The 23,473-nt window shown below is 40.6% G+C and overlaps 1 protein-coding gene across 2 annotated transcripts in view; it reads right to left on the bottom strand.

Annotated features, from left to right (window-relative positions):
- Positions 1-23,047, bottom strand: part of XPO6 (exportin 6) — a 118,437-nt gene extending 95,390 nt beyond the window's left edge. For both annotated transcript variants that reach the window (XM_036992127.2, XM_073215361.1), the window contains exon 1: positions 22,383-23,047. In XM_036992127.2, the coding sequence (XP_036848022.1) occupies positions 22,383-22,385 (3 nt within the window). In that variant the 5' untranslated portion in view covers positions 22,386-23,047. The remainder of the gene's footprint in view (positions 1-22,382) is intronic.
- Between the last annotated feature and the right edge of the window lie 426 nt (positions 23,048-23,473).

Here is a 23,473-nt window from a genome sequence, read left to right as displayed (position 1 = left end):
GGGTGCTCTCTACGTGAGTAATGAGAGAACCAGTGCTACCACTGAGAGGTACTCGGCCACCCATGGCAGGCAGAGGAAAAACCAGTATAAAACCAGTCCCAGCAACAGAGTACAGCCTGTGTCACTTTGGGCAAATCCTGCCAGCTCTTGGAGCATCCTTGGTATTAAAAGCAACCAGGAGTGTATGCTGCATGGTGACTACAAAGCACTATGCACATGTTGGTTATGATAATCATCCCTCCTTCACTTACAAGTTTCTCTTACCCAAACTCCCCATTTGGACTGTCACCAGTCTGTCCCTCTCAATATGCTCAGCACCACCTTAATACTTTAATCCTTCTTTCATGATCACTCACATCACTCCAAGGTTCTCAAAAGTATTACCAACTGCCAACATACATTGTATCCTACACAATATAAACAACATGCCCATGAGTGAACTGGTCAGGGGGCCATGAGTGGCGATACACTCTGCAGGAAGTGTGCAGGTGCTGCACAAGCAGAGATCTGTGTTTAATAGGAAATGACTCTTCCTGGCTGGGGGGGTCTAAATGCCCCTCCCATCCCCACAGATGACTACCAGCCAGCCACAAAGGGAGAAGATACTGCATGCTCTGGTGAGAGAGACTCTCTCCAGGCTGGGACTCGTGTTCTGGGTGGCATACACTACTACTAGCCAATGAATTTCTCAAGTTTTACTTTCAATAGTATGCTTAGAAATCACAACTACGATTAAAAAAAACAAACTAACTTTTATAGTAAGGAAGACTATAGTGCAATTACTGGAACTATACCTGATTCCTTTCCTCTACCCCAGTGGAGATTCACTAGGTTAGAAAGGCAGAAAGGCAAGTTTTTGGGGTTTTGGAGGAGAAGCACAGATGAAAGGAAATGGGTACTTAACTCCTATCTAATTACTCAGCCCTGCCAGGAACCTTGGCCTTGCTCACATTCCCTGCATCCCTACAAAATGAGCAACTGACTATATATTAGTGCAGTTTTCTATTATCCTCCAATCCCCACCCAACAAACACAACTAGTTTGAGAGAAGAGCATTTATCACCCTTCCCATAATTCTCAACCAACCCTGCTAAAATATAGGGAAAAAGGAATTGTCTTGCCAATGGGTTTCAGCCTTGGGCAAGTTCATTATGGATTCAATGTGACCAAAGAAATTGACAGCAAAATGTTCTTGGGGTGAAAGGGTTATACCCAACTTTATTTCCAGGTGTCAGGTCAGTCACTAGAATCCCATTCATTCAGAGTGAGTCTGCGTGCAGCAAGCCGGTCTCTGCCTCTGGGCCCCTCTGACTGCACAGCCATCCTCTGGGCCTCTGTCCTTGGCACTGCGACCACTCCAGCCTCTGCTCTGCTCTCCTGCAGCCTTGCAGCCCTGCCACCATGTCGTGCCCAGAGCACTGGACGAGCTCTTTATATAGACTCTCAACAGCCATGTATTGCCCACAGGTGTGCAGTGAGCTAGTCAACCAAGGCCAGGTGAGAAAATCCACAGAAATAAAGAGAAAAAGTGCTGCTTTTGATTCACTCCATATCCCAGCTCTACTTCTCCTAGAGACTAGAAATTCCACACCATTTCACCACTGCCCCTCCACCGCACAGGTGGCTGGCAACTCCCTATCCTGGGAATGCCTTAAAATAACTTTGTCCAGTTTAACTAAGAAGCATGTGAACCAGAGTTCAGTTCTGCATCTGATTTCTGACCTCACCACTTAAAATTTGCATGATCTTGACCAAAATACTTAACCTCCTCGAGCCTCAATGTTCTTCACTTGCAAAATCAACTGACAACAGTGCACATCCCCTTCACCAGGCACTTGTGAAAAGTAAATGACATAATGTATGTAAATCCCTTGGCACCCTTAATCATAAATGAGCAAAACTATTTCACTATATATTTCACTGCTGAGTCAGTAAGCTTTAAAAAAGGGAAGAAACCAAATAAGCAAAAACCACACAAAGTCAACTAAATGCTCAAAAAAATCCAACAAATGTCAACTGTCTCCACTTTCATTTTTATGAACGTGATCACCTACAACAGATCACCTACAAGCACTACAAAGAAGAATGGCACGTACATTCTCCAGGCCTTTATTTGTTTGGGACAATAAAGGTTTGGGATTATATCTATGACTTTAGCAGCAAAAGGTGTTTTTTCACTTTTTGTAAGAAACAGTGCATAGGATCCCAATACACAAAACAGACTCAATCAGAACCTCTGCTTAATTAATGGGATAGGGAGGAGGACCCAAATTGCCTATCTAACTTCGAAATACAACATGTGAAAATCTCCAAGAAACCCTATGGCCCTGCAGAACACAGAAGCCCCCATGTTAATATACATATGCACTAAAGCCCTTCCAACTTTATGATTCAGGATACATCAAGTCTAGAAAGTTTTCTCCAGGTAATCAATAGTTTCTAAAAGACTGATTTGTAAATTCTCAAGTATCTTTCAACTGCCAGCCCCTCACCACCACCCAGGGTTTTTGGTACCTGACCATCAGGCGTGATCAAATCACTGCATCATCTGGCCCTGACCTGCACCCGTGAGCTTCACTATCCCCACTTCTCCTTTATCCAGTCTCCCCATACATCCTGTGCCTCGGCCAGATACAATTTCTCACTTTCCTTCCATGTAACATTTCCATGTCTTCACACATGCCATTTCCTCTAACTAGAATGCTCTTCTCTACCTAGAAAACCCCTACCTCTGTGTTAAGAGTCCTTGAAAATGTCACCACCCCCGTGAAGCCTACTGTAGTTCCCCTAGCAGGGCAGGTCATTTTTCTGGGCTTCCTAACATTACACTGAACACAGTGAACTGAAATTACCTCTTTCACTCTCATTACGGTGCTAAGGAGTGCACAAATTAGTGCCACCGCAATATAAAATGATTTAGCAATATCTATAAAAATTTTAAATGCACAAACTTCACCCAGCAAGCACATTTTTAGCTGCTTTTTCCTCCAGAAGTGTATTTGTAAAAGAATCTTTTTGTCAGTGCTGTAAAACAAAAGATTGGGAACAACCTAAATTTACATAAAAGCAAGACTGGTTAAAGAAGGTACATCCACATGGTGGAATACTATGCAATTATGAAAAACAGTGAAGAAGCTCTATACATATGTATACAAGGGACTACCTTCAATATAAAGGCACAGTGGGCAGCGTATTTAGTATGTGACCCATTTGTGGAGGCAAAGTGGGGAATATGGAAAAACATATATATATACTATACATATATAGACACTTTTTTTTAAACTGGTAATGGTGGTTGCCTCTAGAGAAGGGAATGAGGTTCTGGGGACAGGAAAGGCAAGAGGCTTACTTTTCTCTGTACATTTTCATATCATTTAAATTTTGTATAATATTCATTTTTTCAAAATAAAAAAAAAGAAATGAGAAAACAAGGGATAAAAGAAATTACTTACTAATGTGCAGGTTTCCCTAACAGCCTATGAGTGCACAGGCAGACTACTTCCTATTTATCTCGCAGGGTCTAGCATAGAGTACACACTTCGTAACTGTTGCAGGAACTATTTGCCTTGTATATTAAGTGAGGCTGTAAACTAGTTACTCTATGGTGATAACTTAAAAGGCTAACATTTACTTGGCACTTAGTACGTATCAGTCGTCATTAACCCCTTTAATCACTGTAATAATCCCACTACACAGATGAGAAAACTGAGGCCCAGGCAGATTAAGTAACTTGTCCCAGGCCACACATTTAGGTAAGTGGCAGAGCCATGATTTAAACCCAGGCTCCAAACTCGTGCTCATAAACTGTTCAAATAAAATGAGTCAGGCCACACCTACTTGGGGATTGAGGTATCCCTGATCCAAGCTCTGATCTTAGCTTTGCTGATTCACATTCACCCAACCCACAGAGATCAGGTTCTGGGGAAATGACTAACAGATTAATCCAAACAAGACACTGACTTGCGCACCTAAGAATGTATCATGGAAGCTATATTTGATTGAACAAATAAAATCCTCCATCTATACCAAGCATTCCATCTCAATGGGTTCTGATCAAATTCTTAAGACCCCATTCCCGTTTTGGGAAAAAAATTCTACCTGAAAAATGAAAACCACTGATTCAGAAACCCAATACTTCCCCACCACCCAGAACTCCCAGTAAAGATGTCAAACACTGAGAAACAGATGCCCCTGAACCTCTTTCTGGTTGTCTTTGTTGTCCCCAATATCACTCTTACTTATAAGCAAAAATTCATATATTTCCTGAGGCCTTGTGTATTAGATACTGTCACAAACATTCATTAGTTTTTAGGCTGGCTATTTTTTCAGTTGCAGTTGCTATTTTTTGATGACACAGAAGGAAGCACTTAACCTGAATGTTCTCCAAACCATGCTGCTGTAAAGGTTAATGGAGCAGCACTGCCATTTCATGGGCTTGCACTCTCCAAGCACAATACTTTCCCACCTTTGTCCCTATTTTAGGGTCCATCCCACCCCAAGGCCTGTATCCTTCTGTCCACTAACAACCATAACCTAGCAATGGGGCATCATGACAAACTCAATATGGTGAATTAAAGACTGTTGCCATTAACAAACTGTTAATTTTCAAACTATGATACACAGATTCAATTCAAACTTTAATTCATCTTTTTTTCTGCTTTAAAATATATTGAGAGGCCATATATTGTATGATTCCATTTATACGAAATATTCAGAATAAGCATACCACGAAACAGAAAACAGATTTGTGATTGTCAGGGGATGGTGGAAGGAGAAATGGGAAGTGACTGTTAGTAGGTATGGGGTTTCCTTTGGAGTCATGTAAAAGCTCTGGAACTAGAGAGTGGTGATGGTTGCACAACATGGTGAATGGACTTTTACGTCACTGAGACTATACACTTTAAAATGGTTAAGTCATGTATTTTACCAAAAAACCCCTTAAGATTGTGGGAAAAAATATTAAGGCACCATTTTCTGATACATTAAAGAATAAAGGATACTTAAGAAACAGTAAATAATCTGTCGTCTCCTATAAAGAGACCAAAATAAAATCTAACTTTGTGATTTCCTACCAAAAAAGATATTGAGGAACAACAAAAAAACATTTTTAACATATTTTTTTTGCAACAATTTTCTCAGGAGTACCCAATGTTCATGAATATATTTATCTACAGCTGGTGGGCAGAATAAACTAGTACAACTTTTCCGGGAAAATAGCTGATGATGTATCTTAGAAAGTTCGTATGAAATCTAAAACTATTTTAAGATACAAGATTTATTTTTTAAAATCTTCACACCCTTGGGCCCTTCTGAGAAATAGCCTAAGGCAATTTTCTGAAACACAGAAAAAGCTTTTTGCAAAAACATTAATCACATATTATTTACAATGGCAAAAAAATGGAACAATCTATCTGCCCAAGAATCCATGCAATGTAATATTATACAGTCACTATAAATATTTATGAAGCTTTTAATGATTTGGAAAACCACTTACACTAGAATTGAAAAAGCAGAGGAAAAAAGTGCATTTACAGTATGCTCTCAACCACATTCAAAAAGTAAATAAGGTTAAAGACTAGAAGAAAACAAAAATCTTCATCAGAGGTTGAATCAGATGGTGGTTAATTTCTTGTCTATTTTTTATTTATTAAAATAGACTACAGAGTTCAATACACTTTTTACAATTAGAAAAAAAATAACGAAGTGAAATCAAGAGATAGCCAAAAAGATCTTGTGATCGCATCAGTCCCTACTGTAACTGACAAATAGTACTAGAATGAATGGTACAACTAGATGGTAGAGATTAAGCTCACTCAGTAGCCTCAAATCTTAGAAGGCTGGCTACTGCTGCTTTTTGAGTTTGTTCTGTTTTTTTTTTTTTTTAATAAATCCCTTATAGGAGAAGAGTATACATGAATGCCCTGTACTATTTTTCCAACACTTCTGCAAATCTAAAATTATCACAAAATATGTTTACATTAAATAATCCTTTGATAGATCACTTCATTTGTCTTTCTCTAAAAACAGGATGCAGAATGTTCCTGGACAATAGTAAATCACATAGCTCCTTTCCTCATGAATTAAATAAAAGCCTTCCCAACCTAAGTGTCTATCAACAGATGAATGGATAAAGATGTGGTACATATACACAATAGAATATTATTCAGCCATAAAAAGAAAACAAATCCTACCATTTGCAACAACATGGATGGAGCTAGAGAATATTATGCTCAGTGAAATAAGCCAGGCAGAGAAAGACAAGTACTAAATGATTTCACTCATTTGTGGAGTATAACAACAAAGCAGAACAGAAGGAATAAAACAGCAGCAGACTCACAGACTCCAAGAAGGGACTGTGGTTACTTAAAAGGAGTTGGGGAGGGGGATGGGAAGGAAGAGAGAAGAGGGTTAAGGGACATTATAATTAACACTCACAATATAGGTAGGTCACAGGGAAGGCAGTACAGTATGGAGAAGACAAATAATGACTCTATAGCATCTTATTATGCTGACAGTGATTGCAATGGGGTGGAGGGGGACTTCATAATATGGGTGGGTCAGTGCTGAAACCACAGTGTGGCTCATGTGAAACCTTCAGAGGATTGATATCAATGATACCTTAATTAAAAAAAAACAATAAAAGCCTTCCCTGGAGTAGTTCCCTTCAAAGAAATCACCTGTGCAGTCTACTAGATGCATCTCAGTTTTCATCCTCATGAACTGACTTAAAGACACTGAGTTTTTCACTCTTCCATGGATTATCTGTGGATCCATCTGCCCAAAATCCCACCTCAGGCCCCAAATTCTTTGCTTAGTGACTTCCTACTTCTTTAAAACCCAGCTCAGCTGTCACCTCCTTTGGGAAGCCTTCCCTGATAAAATTTGGCCAGGCTTCTTTAAGTACAGTTGTACATTTTACAAGGTCTATTTCTGGACTTACCCCCCAGCACTGTAACCTTCTGCAGATATACACATTTCCTCATCCAGGGTTAGAAAATTCCAGGAGTTATAACCTTCTAGAACGTCTATTCACCTTTTTCCTTCCTTTATTCCATAGCTGTAGACCAGATGAATTCCCAATTATTTAACAACTGTGTTGCAAGCAGACTTCCGAATTCACCAACAATGCTACCTCTAGCTCCTGACTTTCCATTTCAAGTAAAGAATTACAAATTACACATATCCTAATGCATAGACTCATACCATAAGTTAAGTGTCCTTTCAACTTCCTCTAAATAATCAGCAGTATTTGCAACAGCCCACCCCTCACCCAGTATTAGGAATGCTTTCCTTTCTTTCACCTACAGTTCAGTGAATTCAAGACAACAAATTTTAGCATTCTACCCTTTGTTTATGCACAACTTCTATTTCCTAACTAAGAAGCTTAACTTCCTCATATCTTTTCATTTGTATCACCAAGTCTACTAGTTTAATATCTTGGCAGATTATCTTCCATAAAGTAGTGAAGACTTTTCATAACTCCCAAGTTATAACCCTCAAGAGTAAAGAACCTCCAGGCTGCACTGTGCTGGGTCGGCTGGGCCCACTCACCAGCCAGCTAAGTGACTTACTCCAGACACCTGAAGGCACTCCAAGCCATATCTTTTTAAAATAATAAACGATTTAGCAAAGGCTCTGAAGGCTACTGGCAATCAAAAACACAAGTGTTGAACATCAAGGGTCTACTGAGTATGTCAATAAAAGCTTTCAATTCAAAGTTCTTTCACTTTCAATCTGTTCACAATTGAAGTAAAAAAGGGGATTCTTTTTTTTTTTTTGTATTTCTTTGAGGTCTTTTCAAAAGACTTTAAGTTGTTGTCTTCCTAAGAAGTCTCCTTTACAGTTACACCAGGATGCGATTTTTCAGCCCTTCTTAGTAAAGTCAGTCTATCCACAGAGCTCTGGAAACCAGTCATTCTCCGCCCCCCACAGTAAAATGAGATGAAGGCCACATGGTGCTCCTCAAACACAGCATAACATATGTGCCTGGATCTTTAATTTTGCTTATGAACAATGGAGGTGTACGGGAAGGAAGAGGAATATACATTGATTTTTAAACAAGTACAACCCAAGATTTTTAAGGAATTTCAGGTTTACAGAGCTGCTATGATCTATAACTCCCAAGGCAAATGCCCTCCTTTGTCTTGGAGGCTTGCTCTGTCCTTAAAGACTTTCAGTAGAAAATAAACCCTAAGCATGATTGATAAACTCTCCTACAACTTACTTCATATACCCTTCAACATTCTAATTCACACTAGTTCATAAACCTAAATAACAGTACCAGCAACAAATGACTACCAGAAAAATCACTGCACCAAGGTGAGCTCTGCAACTTTCTGGCAATGGAAATGCTCTCCTAAAATTAAACCTGCTCATACATTATGTTATGACAAGTAAACATGAAACCAAGTGGACAGGAATATATGTCTTAGTTTACATGGATCACCAGACAAAAGGTAAATGTATGATGGTTTATAAAACTATCAAATTATATAATCCCATCACTAAGACAATCATTATTCAAGTCCACAAAATTAGTACACATAAAATGTTAGTGTTCTTATTCTGAAAAAAATCACTGGCAGGATATTCATCAATCAAATATGCAAGCCTTTCCAAATGTCATTTTATCAACATTCTAAAATTATACAGCCAAATTACATTAAAAAAAATTTGTTGTTCGTTCACCATGTAAAAACTTGTTCGTTATGCTTCAGAAGATTGGAGACTGACGAGAGTTAGGCTTGAGATGGATTAATGATTGTACATTGAGCATTGACCCCCCTATACTGAAATTTATTGTTGTTAACAACCATTTGATCAATAAATATGAGATGCCCTCTCAAAAATAAATAAATAAATAAATAAAATAAAAATAAAAAAATAAATCTGTTGGCTAACAACAGAAAAAATGTAGGAAGATCAGGAGCTCAGGAATGGTCTACTCACACAGGAAAAAATACATATGGCAATCAAATCTCAAAAGATGTCCCACTTCACTAGTAACTAAAGGACTATATATGTAATTCCTGAGGTGCCATTTTCACCTTTCACATTAAAAAGTTTTAATGGTGTTAGCCAGATGGTGGGGAAACAGGAACCATGCCAATAGTGAGAGTTTAAACTGATAAAATCTTTTTGCAGGAATACCACTTATTTACCAGAACTTTTTAAAGCACTTAACTGTTTGCTCCACAAATGCACAACTAGAAATTTATCCTACAGTCTCATAAAGTGAGCAAAGATATATTCAATGTGTTTATTGGAGTACTAATGGTTTTAGGAGCAAACATGAGAAATCCAACATAATCAACATTAGGGAACCAGATAAATACATTAAGCAGGCATACCATGTCCCAAAGTAAAATGATTAAAGAATGACAAACACTAAAAGATATCCTAATTGAGTTACTGAACTTCAGCAATATAGATTTCTTCCAACAACCATGCAAAAAAGGCAAGTTATCTCTCACTGGGGTAAAGACAATGTATTATATGAATTAGGCTAACCAGGCTTTTCCACATACCAATGGCAGAAAACAATGTAGAAATATTTACAGATGCCTAGAAAAAGAAAGTATGACCCCTGGGTATTATATCCAGTCGGGTCACCATTTATGGATAAGGACAACAGACATTTTCAAACATGAAATAAGACGGGACTATAGCAACCATGAACTCCTTTGGGAAGAAAAGATGAGCTAATCAATGTTAAATAGATTTTAAAGAGTCAACAAAACAGTCAATCCCAGACAGTGGAACGATGTCTACAGGCTCTGAGTGAAGGGTGCAACCCAAGAATTTTATACCTAGCCAACATGTTCTCCCAACATAAAGGCAAACGGTCTAAATTCACCAAATAAGGCACCGTTTTTAAAAAATGACAATAAAATCTAGCCAACAGGAAGATGAATCAAAGAATTCAGATATGGAAAGGTCATCTTTAAAAGAGCCAGTAGGGAACACTGAATCCCTTTAAATATAAACTGAATACTGAAGGAATTACAATTATAGGGTGGACTATAAATGCTCTAAGGACCCTAGGAAAGTAAAATGGCATCAAAAGTGAGGAAAGGAAAGTGGGAGAAGTGTAACTTCTCTTATTTTCCTGTTAGGAACTTCACTGATACTGCCTAGAACTAAAATATTAGAAGGTATTTATAAAAAATGCCTTCTAATATTTTTCATTATCTTTTTCCTTGACCTATGAGAGATTTATCAAGAGCTAATAATTAAGCAAAGATTTCTTTTAAATGTGACAACTACTTTTTCAGTTTCACTTGTCTCTTTTTTCTGTTCTATTCAAGTGAGATAGAGAGATCTCAAAGGCATTATGCTTAGTGAAAAAAAGTCAATCTCAAAAGGTTACATGCTGATTACATGCATGCACCTTTCTTAACATTACAAAACTATGAAGATAAAGAACAGGTTAGTGGTTGCTAGGAGAAAGGGAAGGGGGCTAATAACACAAAGAGTATCAGGCATGTGGGAGTTCTTTAGTGGTGATGAACAGCTCTGTACCTTGATTGTGGTGGTAGTTCTATGGATCAATACAAGGAATAAACTGCAGAGAACCATACATACATAAATGAATTCAGGTTTTAAAAAGATGAAAACTGAGTATTGATACTACACACAGCTATATAAGACTTCACCATTGGGGTACTTGAGGTGAAAGGTACATAGGACTCTTTGTACTCATTTTACAGTTTCCTGTGAGAATGTAAATGTTTCAAGTATATGTGATTTTTAATTCAAGTAACAGTAAATTGATCTTTCTTTTATTCTAAAACCAGCATGAGCCACAAAACCAGCACATCCACTTCTTTGGTAAATACTTATTTTAGGTATCCATTCCCCTTTCCAAATTTATGTACATACATACATACATACATACAAAGATTTAAGGAATGTTAAATCAGTTTATGGTTAACATTTAGGATGACTTTATCATGTTTTTTGTACATTTTGATGCCTTTTAATGAGCACATTTTTATTAAAAACAAAATTATACAGTTGTTACTCTAAATTTAAAGAAGTTTTTTAAAAAATGATCTTTCTAGGTCTGATTATTAGCCAATTTAGAAACCAATTATTTATTTCCCAGCTACATTTAGTTCATAAAATACCTTTGCCTTTTCAGGGAGTCTGAGATGAGACAGAACAGTAGGCTGCTCTAATGTAAATTAAGTACTACACAGGCAAAACTTAATATGACTTAACTGAACAGAACACACAGAAAGAAATCAAGCAACCGACCTGCTGTCCTAATGTGGCCAGCTTACAACTGTGCCCTCAATAGTCATACTTTCTCTGTGCTTTCACATTAGAGGATATGCAGAGATACCTAGTTTCTGTTTTGTTATCAGCAAACTTTTACCATCTCACCCTTTCTACTATGATGTGAATTTTCCAAGTTTTAAGGTTAGATGACTTTTATGTACTATTTTTCCTGGGACAATATACCCAGTTGGGCTACTGATTTCAAGTAAATACGCCTATGTAAATGTGCATAGGCTTAAGAAGAAACCTAGACTTACACAAAAAACATGGGCCATGGAGTCAGCACCTTAGATCTGAGTCCCATCTTTATCAACTAGGGATGTAATTTTGGGCAAGCTATTGACATTACCCTCCCTGAGCCTAAATGTTCTCATCTTCCTCAACCATAAAATAGGAACAGATGGTAATACTTACCTTGCAGGATTGCTGTTCAGAGACTAAATGAGGTCCTGCACGCAGTATACACAAGGGCACAGACCTTTTTCTCCCTCTGAATTCCCGCTTCCTCCCTACCCATTAGCCTCCCTCACCTCCTTCCCCTCTCTGCACTGCCAATTTCTTCAGTATCTACAACTCCTTCGCCTCACCCACTGCTCCCAACTGTCCCTCAGCAGTTCTCCCAGCAGCCATTAGCTTCTGGAGCCTCCCAGCAAGTATACCATCTTCACAAGCATGTGCCCTAACACTCCCTCTTTCAACTACTCACCTCCAACCTGCCCAGGGGAAAAAATACTATTATCTGAGCTTGTAGGCTGCAAGATTTTGGAAAAACAGGATGTTTCCTATACTCACACTCCATTTCAATCTTACCACTCTCTCCAAATACTGCTACTGTCACTTACTAACCTCAAGGGACAACCTGGACCTTCTTGGATTTATTTTCACACCTGACTCTTTTGACTACCCAAGTATTTGTTGAATGCTTACTGGGTGATAGAAATACAAAGAGAAGATTCACCCTGATATGGACTCTTAAAGAGAAAGGCTGAGTGGGGATGACGGGCAGGGATGGAAGGGTTTCACATTTTGCATTTCAAATTTCTGAACTGCTTGACACTACAAGAACATAGTCTTGTAATTCCTTTATAATAATAACTGAAAAATCAAAATAACAAAGGTCAAAAAAGAAAACCCTAATTATAATCAAAGATGACAAATGTTAAACTAGTGACTAGAAAACCTCAAAGAGGTTACGTTTATGGTGACCCTGGAACAGTAGATAAGGTCTCACCTGAAAAAATGAAGAAAAGGACATTCAAGCAGAGGGAACAGTGCCAAGCAAAAGTGGAGAAGTATTAAGTATACTCAGTGTTCTGAGAATGACAAGTGGTTTGTTGTGGCTAAAGAACAAGGTAGAATTTGGAAGTCTTTAAAAGGAATTCCAAATAAATCATTCTAAACATTTAATAAACCATCTTCAAGCTTACTGAAAGGTCTAAAATTAAGGGAAATTGTGAAATTCAGGGCCTGTGCTCTTTCCACTACTTTGCCATAATAAAAGTGTGGGTCTGTGACAACAGTGGGGATCCTGTGCTCCAAATGATTTGGGGTGACATGATCACATCTGAGCTCCACGAGATGACTCTGACAGGAACAGAGAAGACGAGCAGGTGGAGAAAGTACCTGGAAGCTGTCAAGACAACAGTGAAAGCAAGAAACAATGGCCTGATCAAAGTGGAGAGAATGGAGGAAAAGGCCAACTTCAGGACACAAGTAAGAAGCAGAAGCATCAACAGGTCTACAAGTGGGGATAGCAGGTGAAGAGAAGTTAAAGATGGCTCAGGCTTACCACCTGAATGCCCAGTAAGATCATTAACAGAACTTGGGCATGGGGGAGGAGGCGCAAACCTGAGGGGAAGACATGGATTTGGTTTAGAAATGTTTCGTCTGAAGTCTACAGGACACTCAGGTGGATTCCAAGGCTAGAGAGCAAGGCTGAGTTCTCACTGGTCAAAACTGAAGCAATGAAAAAGATGATTTAGGGAGACTGAACCAAGAGAGTAATATTACAGAAGCCAAGGGAGCCAAGAAAAAAGGTGTTTCAGGAAAAGAAAAGGAGTCCAGGGATTGCCAAAGGCCAAAAGGCAAAGTCAGATGGTATAAGGAGTGAAAAGAGGCTATTTATATGGGTTCAGAGCACACAGGTTACAGGTCATCTTGAAAGTGGTAAAGACAAAAGTCTGTCTGCAACGGGTTGTAGAATGCACCACCAGTGGAAGTGAAAGAGGGGAGGCAGGGTGAAAAAAGTAGAGAGAAGAGTAGCTGCTACACATTCAGAAATTCCATCCTTTTCACCCCAGTCTGTGCTGGTACATCTTCCTTGCCTTGGACATGTATGTCACAATCCAACTACCTAAAATTGTCAAGATCCTTATCCTGAGAAATGCCAATTACCTTCATCTCAGCATAGCTGCGACTGCCCACTACCTGTCAGTAGGCAGAGCCAAATCCCCGTCGTAGCAGCACATGGCCGGCCCCTATCATCTTTCTGTCGGTTCTTTCACCTGTTATCTCTTCCATTCCCACCAAATCAAAAGTCACCAATTAACTAAAATTTCCCACTATTCCCAAACACCAATCTAGAGGCTTCCAAAATCAACTTGACCTTTTCCCTCTTCTTCATCCCTTGAATCTGGAATCAGTTTTTTCAAGTCTTCCTCTCCACTCTAATTCTATACCCAAGAACAGGCCTTTGTCACATCCATACAGGCACGGTGTCATATCTGATTTCTCATACCAAACTACCCTACACATAGTAAACGGATCAATTTTCCTTCAAGCAAAAACCAGACGACAGAGAAAGTCAAATTCCCAGTATCGGAGGCCCTCTTTAATATAGCCATAAACTACCTATATAGTTTTCTCTCCAACTACTAAACAGAAACCTCCACAATGGCCAAACCAGTCTCTTCAATGTTTTCTTAACATTACACATTTAGTTTCACCCTTCTCTGAAATATCCTTTCCCCGCAAGTTCTGTTCATCATAGGGAACCTAGCTTACTCCCTCTCTCTAACGCCCCCTTTGAAAATTCAAGATCTCCACAGCTTTCCTACCACAATTTTAACTGTCTATTATGCCAGGTATTGTTCTAGACCACTGTACATGGAATACATGAGTGAACAAAGCAAAGATCCCTAGCTTTACGAAGTCAGTATTTTAGCAGAAAGGGAGAACAAAAGATAGACTTTCACAAATAAAGACAGACTTTCACTGAGTATGTAAAATGTTCAAAAATTATAAATGCTACAAAAAGAAGTAAAAATGGGAGGTCTGGAATGGGATTACAATTTTAAATAGGGAGGTAAGGCTAGCCCTCATTGGTAAGATGACTCTTAAGAAGGCTTGAAGAAGGTCAAGTTAGTCATGCAGATATCTAGGGGAAAGTGCAGTCCAAGCAGAGGCAACAGCCAGGCCAAAGCCATGGGAAAGGAACAGCAAGGAGCCCAGGGTAGCTGAAGAGTGAGCCAAGGGGAAAGTGCAAAAGACAAATTAATCATGTAACCAGAGCCTGAATACGGAAGGAACAGTAAGTCAGAGAAGAGCTTCTGGGCTGCTTTTGACTTCCCTTTAAATAAGAAAAGTAGCCATGGGAATACAGCACAGACATAATCTGCCTTAGATATTGCAAAGGATCACTGAGGCTACCATGTTGAAAATGGCTTATAAAAGGGCAGGGTCAGAAACTAAAAAAGTTAGAAGCAAAGTCATGCTCCAGGCAAGAGATGATGAAGGCCGGAACTAGAGTGGTAGCAGTGGAGGAACTAGTGATAAAATCTTGGCAACATTTCAAAGGTAGAAAACAATTGCCTTTCCTGATACAGGCCAGATTTGGGGTGAGAGAGAAAGAAAGGTCAAGGATGACTTACAGTTTTTGGCACAAGGAGCTGGAAGGATGGAGCTGCCCTCAACTGAGGTGGAGAAGGCTGGGGAAAAGACTGAGAGGGGCAGGTCAGGAGTTGAGTTCCAGACATGTTACATTTGACAAGCCTAACAAACAAGCCTGCATATCAAGTAGGCAGCTGAGGAGAGAGGTCTGGACTGGGAGCTCACTAGGTCTGGAGGCCAAGGGCAGTTGTTCAAAGATCAGTGAGATGAGGAAGAAACATCCAGTGAGACAGGGTGAAAACCAAAAGCACACCTTAGTGTCCTGGAGCCAAGAGAGACTGAGTGGAAGAGGGAGTGTTCATCTTATCCAATGCTCCCAAGTTTCATGAGGAATGAGAACCAACAATGGGATTTAGCAATGGGGTGGGGGGAAGGGGGGATGGAACTTGACAAATGAGCTCAACAGAGAATGGAGGATGAAGAATTAGAGACCACTCTTTCCTGGAGTTTTGGTGCAAAGAGAACACAGAAATGGGGCGGCAGCTGGCAGGGAAAGCAGGGGTAAAGGTATTTCCGAGAAAAACCAACATGTTTGTGTGCTGCATGTATGCACATAAAGCCCCAAAATGTCCTAGGCACTCAATGAATGTTAATTCCCTCCTTCATGCTCCCTTGACACCAATTATTTTCTATTATCTTTACTGATACATATCTAATTTCCTAACTATATACGAACAACTTTTATTTGGAAGGCCCTATTTTTCCTTGTCCAACTGGCAAACTCTTCTTTATCCTTCAAGATTCAAATATTCCTCCTAGGGAAACTTTCCTGACCCCTCTCCTTGGCTAATTCCCTCAGATATGTTACCTTTGCACCAATGCATTCTCCTATCATCCTTCATCAGTCTCTTGCAATTATCAGACTGTATGCTCCTTCTGCCTCACTAAACTGACTCCTAGAGGGCAAGAGTCAGTTTTCACCCCTCTTGGGGTAAAAGTCTAACAGTGAAGATCACTGACTCTTGAGCCAGACTTGCTTGGGTTTGAATCCCAGTTCCACTACTTAAATGTTCTCATCTATAAAATGAGAAGTAAAAATTGCCTCTACCTCTTGGCATTGCATGGAAGAATAAATTAGTTAGTATATGTAAAGTGCCTGGCATATGCTAGGCCCTATAAATTTTAACTATTATTATATCATATCCGCAGTACCTAGGATTATTAGCTTGATGCAAGAAGTCAAATTAGTTCATGAATGTACACTAAAAAAGTTTTGGCTTACTACCAAGAATTAGTTATCTATACCCTATCAATAGATTTTATTTTGTTTACTTTACCAGGTAATTTCATGACTTGAACTACATCATGTTCTAATCTACTAAAAAGCTCCTTTAAGATCAGGAACAAGACAAGGATGTCCACTCTCTCCACTTTTATTCAACATAGTTCTGGAGGTCCTCGCCACAGCAATCAAACACAAAGAAATAAAAGGCATCCAGATTGGTAAAGAAGTTAAACTGTCACTGCATATGGTATGATATTGTACATAAAAAACCCTAAAGACTCCATTCCAAAACTACTATATCTAATATCTGAATTCAGCAAAGTTGCAGGACACAAAATTAATACACAGAAATCTGCTGCATTCTTCCTATACACTAACAATGAACTAGAAGGTAATCAGGAAAACAATTCCATTCACAATTGCATCAAAAAGATTAAAATACCCAGAAATAAACCTAAGCGAGGAAGTGAAAGACCTATACTCTGAAAACTACAAGACACTCACAAGAGAAATTAAAGATATCAATAAATGGAAACACATCCCATGCTCATGAATAGGAAGAATTAATATTGTCAAAATGGTCATCCTGCCTAAAGCAATCTACAGATTCAATGCAATTCCTATCAAAATACCAACAGCATTCTTCAACGAACTAGAGAAAATAATTCTAAAATTTATATGGAAGCACAAAAGACCCCGAATAGCCAAAGCAATCCTGAGAAAGAAGAATAAAGCTGGGTGGATTACGCTCCCTGATTTCAAGCTCTACTACAAAAGCCACAGTAATCAAGACAATTTGGTACTGGTGCAAGAACAGACCCATAGACCAATGGACAGACTAGAGAGCCCAGATATAAACCCAAGTATATAAGGTCAATTAATATATGATAAAGGAGCCATGGACATACAATGGAGAAATGACAACCTCTTCGACAAATGGTGTTGGCAAAACTGGACAGCTACATGCAAGAGAATGAAACTGGATTATTGTCTATCCCCATACACAATGTAAACTCAAAATGGATCAAAGACCTGAATGTAAGTAATAAAACCATAAAACTCTTAGAAGACAACATAGGCAAAAATCTCCCAAATATAAACATGAGCAACTTTTTTCTGAATGCATCTCCTCAAGCAAGGGAAACAAAGCAAAAATGAACACATGGGACTACATCAAACTTAAAAGCTTCTGTATAGCAAAGGACACCATCAACAGAACAAAAAGGCATCCTACGGTATGGGAGAACATATTTGTAAATGACATATCTGGCAAGGGGTTGACAACCAAAATATATAAAGAACTCATACACCTCAACACCCAAAAAGTAAATAACCTGATTAAAAAAATGGGCAGAGGATATAAACAGACAATTCTGCAAAAAAGAAATTCAGATGGCCAACAGGCACATGAAAAGATGCTCCACACTGCTAATTATCAGGGAAATGGATATTAAAACCACAATGAGATATCACCTAACAGCAGTTAGGATGGCCACCGTAGAAAGAATAAGAACAAATGCCGGTGAGGATGCGGAGAAAGGGGAACCCTCCCACACTGCTGGTGGGAATGTAAGCTAATTCAACCATTGTGGAAAGCAATATGGAGGGTCCTCAAAAAACTAAAAATAGAAATACCATTTGATCTGGGAATTCCACTCCTAGGAATTTACCCAAAGAATATAACTTCTCAGATTCAAAGACATATGCACCCCTATGTTTATTGCAGCACTATTTACAATAGCTAGGATATGGAAGCAACCTAAGTGTCCATCAGTAGACGAATGGATAAAGATGTGGTACTTATACACAATGGAATACTACTCAGCCATAAGAAAGAAACAAATTCTACAATTTGCAGCAACATGGATGGAGCTGGAGGATATTATACTCAGTGAAATAAGCCAGGCAGAGAAAGACAAGTACCAAATGATCCCTCATTTGTGCAGTATAACAATGAAGTAAAACTGAAGGAACAAAACAGCAACAGACTCACAGACTCCAAGAAGGGACTGGCAGTTACAAAAGGGGAGGGGTGGAGAGGGAAGTAGAAGGGGATTCAGGGGTATTATGCTTGGCACACATGGTGGTGGGGATAAGGGAGAAGACAGTATAGCAAAGAGAAGGCAAATAGTGACTGTGGCATCTTACCACACTGATGGCAGTGACTACAATGGGGTATGGGGGGGACACAATAACAGGGGTGAATGTAGTAAACACATTATTTTTTCATGTGAAACCTTCATAAGTGTATATCAGTAATACCTTAATAAAATAATTGATTAATTAATTAATTAAACATACACTTAAAAAAAGCTATTAAAGTCACTTCTTTATATTTAACTTATCTCCTGGACTACCTCTAATTTTGTGACTGACTACAGAACCTCTAAGCACTGCTGAACCTTTCTTTGTCACTTCCCTACACCACCCAGGCTTTTTCATACCTCCTCCCACCCCCGCTGTCCCCACCGACACCACGGCATGATGCACAATTAATTCAACACTGTTGATAAAGTGAATGACACAGTATCTGAGTGGCCAAATTTAAGGTCTCATTTTGCCTCATTTTGCCTCCACTATACAGACCACTCACAGAAGATGACATTCAAAAAAAATAAGTCTTGGTAACCAAAGCAATTTTCCAAGCAACTAAAAGAAAACAAATTTAAGCAATAACTCTATTTGCACAAAATTTCCATAATAAGCAACACTAGCTCATTCAATATTAAGTAACTTCTGGGAAACAGTGGAAACCTCTAAGATGTTACATCACTTAAGAACTCATGAGAATTCAACTAAAAATTTAGTCAAATGCAGTTAGGATATGGCTGTTGTAGTAACTCCTTACTGCAACTACAAATCTTTTTTTAACTGATTCTAGATTTGCAAGTCAAGATCCCTCCTCCTAGAAGGGCAGCTTAAAGGAAATACTCATATTCCCCAACCCCACTGCTATCTATTTCAGAATCAAAAAGTGGTTGGAAGACACTTCCAGTCACCTTCCTCATGCGCACAGTCAGTCAGTCCTGGGTCATGATGGCTGGACCTATGACTTTTTGACTTTATGGTGGTACAAAAGCCATATGCATTCAGTGAAAACCATCCTTCCCAGTTTTGAATTTGGACATTTTCCTGGACTAGCACTACACTGGACGAAACCGGGCAGCTGCAGCTCCTGGTCAGCCAGCCACACAATCGTGAGGGTGAACAACTGACAGACTTACAGCTATTCTGTTTTTCACTGTCAGTATAATATTCAACAAATTACATGAGGTACTCAACATTTTATTCTAAAACAGGCTTTGTGTTAGATGATTTTGCCCAACTTTAGGCTAAGTGTTCTGAGGATGTTTAAGGTAAGGTAGGCTAAGCTGTGATATCCTATAACTTACAGTATTTTCAACTTATGATTGGGTTATGGGGACAGATAACCTCCTTGTTAAGTAGAGGAAGATCTGTGCTACAAAGACAACTTTGGACTAGAGTACCTTGGGTCCAAATGCCAGCTCCACCACCACTTGTCAAGCAGGTATCCTACAGTAGTGATGAGAATAATGCAACCTAACAGGGTTGGGTCTGGTTAACTGATACTGACTGACTAAAAGAAAAGTGAATAAATGAAAAATAGCTAGCTTATGGCAAATAGTTAAGAAATAGTCATTTTGTCATAATACACCATTTTCACACTGGAGTTGAAGTTTTCAAAAGAAGAAGATATTTAAAGGCTCAAATACATGCCAACTAACCTTGGCATAAATAAAGTTCTTGGAATAAATAAAGAGCTGTGATCCCAAGGCAAAGACCCTCCTCCTGTAAGACACAAAGGCAATGGCTTCCTTGCGTTTTAGGTACCAGGCCTGCCCCACACATACTCCTGATCTTGGAATACCTACAGATGAACCCCTAGTGTCGGTGACACCTAAAGGAAATGATCAGACGGTCCTACTGACCTCACATCCACTGTGGCCACGTGCTCTGTGCTTAAATATGTGAGGTATTTTCTTATAAAAATCTTGATTCAAAACATCAGAAAATAACATATAGAGTCATCATGAAGTTAATACTTTACAACTAATTGCTCAAACGTGGTCATTTCCATAATGCTTTCATGATTGCCAATAAAATGAAACCTGCATACAAGGGTGCTTGGCTAGCTTAGGTCAATAACCAATAAAATTCTGTCCAAGGATTCTATCACCTGACATTCCCTAGAACCTGGCTTATGGCTACTTAAAATTCATTGAAAGATTTGTACACACATGTTCACAGCAGCATTACTCACAGTAGCCAAAAAGGTGGAAGTAACCCAGGGGTCCATCAACCGATGAATGGATAAACAAAATGGGGTACAGACACACAATGGAACATTTTCCATTCTTAAAAAGGAAATTCTGACACATGCTACAACATGGATGAACCTTGAGAACACGAAATAAGTCAACTCCAAAAAAGACAAATACTGTATGATTCCACTTACATGAGGTCTCAAGAGCAGTCAAATTCAGAGTCAAAAAGTAGAATGGTGGCAGACAGGGGACAAGGGGTGAACGGAATGGGAATTACTGTTTAATGGGCAGTTTCAGTTTTGCAAGACCAAAAAATGTTCCAGGGATGGCTACACAGCAATGTGAACGTACATAATGCTACTGAATTGTACACTTAAAAAAATGGCTAACATGGTAGATTGTATGTGTATTTCCAACTTAAAAATAAAAACAAAATCCACTGAAAGAATAAATGAAGGGGTACTACTTTTATCACTCACTGTTGTACCTCATACCTTTGGATTATTTATTAGAAAATTCCTATTTCCATATTTTATGGATGAGGAAATTGGAACTCAGAGAGTTTAACTGATCTGCCATGAAACTACATAAAGTATCTACTATACGATGCTGCTCAGTATTAAGTGTATTTTATCCCACTGTTGTTAAACCCTGTGGAGACAAGGGCTATGCCTTGGAACCGACACACAACCCACAGGCCTGAACACCTGTATCACAGAACACATCACTGTGTCCCTTCCTCTGCTAAAAGCCCTAAATCAGCAGGGGAAAATGGGCAGCCTTAAGAACACTTCTGTCACTGGAGGTGTTCAAACACAGGCTGGGCCATCAACCACTCCCAATGGACTTACTATGTGCCAGGAACTGGGGCAGATAAAGGTTCAGACAATCTCTTCTTTGAGATGATCTGAACCTACTGCAGTACACAAAGTTCAGAAACAATTACAAAAACAAAAAGACAAATGCTTAATGAATAGATATGAGTACACAACCTACAAGGAGTACTGAGAATGTCCATGGGTCTGAAAAATGTAGAAGTATCTTCAAAGTAGGCGGCTTCTGAGCTGCATCTGGAAGGATGAAGTTTTGCAGGCACCAACAGGGAAAAGGCCACAGCATGTAGCGGACTGAGTGTCAAAAGAATAACACTGTTCCTGACTTTGCTATTATTATCTAGGTAAGCACCTCTGCAAATCACAAAGCTTTGGTCTCCCCATATATAAACCTATAGCAAGACCCTGTCCAGCTCTGTGTGTTATATCTAACAGGAGCGTTTAAGTACAACTTCCTAGGTTCAGATCATGTCACTGTCCCTTAAGAGTGACCCTGAGCTGAGTAATCAGCAACACTGTGCCGCAGTCTCCCTACTTCAGAAGAGGGCTCATGTGGTAATTAAACAGTCACTTAGCACAGGCCCTGGCACATAAATAAATGGCCCTCAATAAATAGATGATTGCTCCTATCATGACCAGCTACATTGTAAGAGGCCAACACCAGATGCAAGGGTTGCGCCTCCAGGTCTCTCCCAGTCCAGCGACATCCCTGAGGGGATGGGAGCGCAGAGCTGGAGCTGCAAACCCTGCACGCATGTGTCACTGTCCGGCTCAGCACGCGCCTCTCCCCATCCCGGGGAGAAGCGATTGCTCAGCAGTCCCAGGCGTCGGGCACCCAGGGAGGGAAGAAGCTCAGACCCGACTTACCATGCTGGCGGGGGAAGAGGGCGGCTCAGGTGAGCTGGCTTTCGGGTTTCGGACACGTCCCGCTCACACGGGTCAGGTCATGGTCCCAGCAGGCTCGGGAAGTCCCCGACCATGCAAAGACAACCGCTTCCCCACCCGGGCCCCGCAGGGACCCTCTAAAAAGAGCTGGGCCCCCCGGCCCGCCTCATCGGGGACCCCCGGAACAATTCATCCAGACGCACCCGTCCCTCCCCAGGCAAATTGAAAAAGCAGGAAATGGGGGAGGAGGCCAGCGAGGAGAGCAGCGACTCGGGGGGCCCCCGCCCAGGCCCGACCCCCGAGGGGAGGCTCCGGGCCCAGGCAGGGGCTCCCCGGCCTCCGTTCAGAAGCGGCGGTGGGCCCGGCCCCGAGGCTGAAGGGGCGGAGGCTGAAGGGGCCTCAGCGGCACAGCCCGGGCGGCCGGCTCAGAGGAGAGGCCCAGGGGCCCGCGCTGTCCTCTTCGGCTCAGCCCACACAGCCGCCGCCACCGCCCCCCAGAGCATCCCTGCGCGTGCCTGCCCTGAAGCCAACCGCTCGCGCCGCACGGCCAGCACCGACCAACAGCCCCAACGCGCCGGAAGTGGCGAGCGCCCGGCGCGGCCCCACGGCGCGGCCGCTGGGCTGTGGCGCGGGAACCGGACCAATCCGGAATCGAGCGGCGGAGGGAGGACGGAGGGGGGACACGGGGCGGGGCCGTACCTGACGGCTGCCGCCTGGCCCCGCCCCGCGCCTGCCGTCAGTCGTGGCCGCCATGTTGATAAAAGGCGCCGGGCCTGCCGTATTAGTAAAGGGGCGGTTTCTCTTTCGCTTCGTCTGCCCATTCATTCGCAGATCTTTACGGTGCGCCTTCTACGCGCCAAGCAACGGCTGGAAATAGGCAGCACGCAACCTCTGCCTCTGCGGAGCTTACATTCTTTCAGTCCACGCACGTTTTAGCCTTGCAATGTATGGCCCTGGCACTGCTGTGGTGTTAGGACTAGGGCAATAACCAAGACTGCTATAGTCTCTGCCCTAGAGGAGGCAGATAAAGAACAAATACAGCACAAATGAATAAATTAATTGTAAGAACCGAA

This window comes from Manis javanica, chromosome 10, assembly GCF_040802235.1.
Source record: "Manis javanica isolate MJ-LG chromosome 10, MJ_LKY, whole genome shotgun sequence".
NCBI lineage: Eukaryota > Metazoa > Chordata > Mammalia > Pholidota > Manidae > Manis > Manis javanica.
This window is presented reverse-complemented; position numbering and strand designations above follow the sequence as displayed.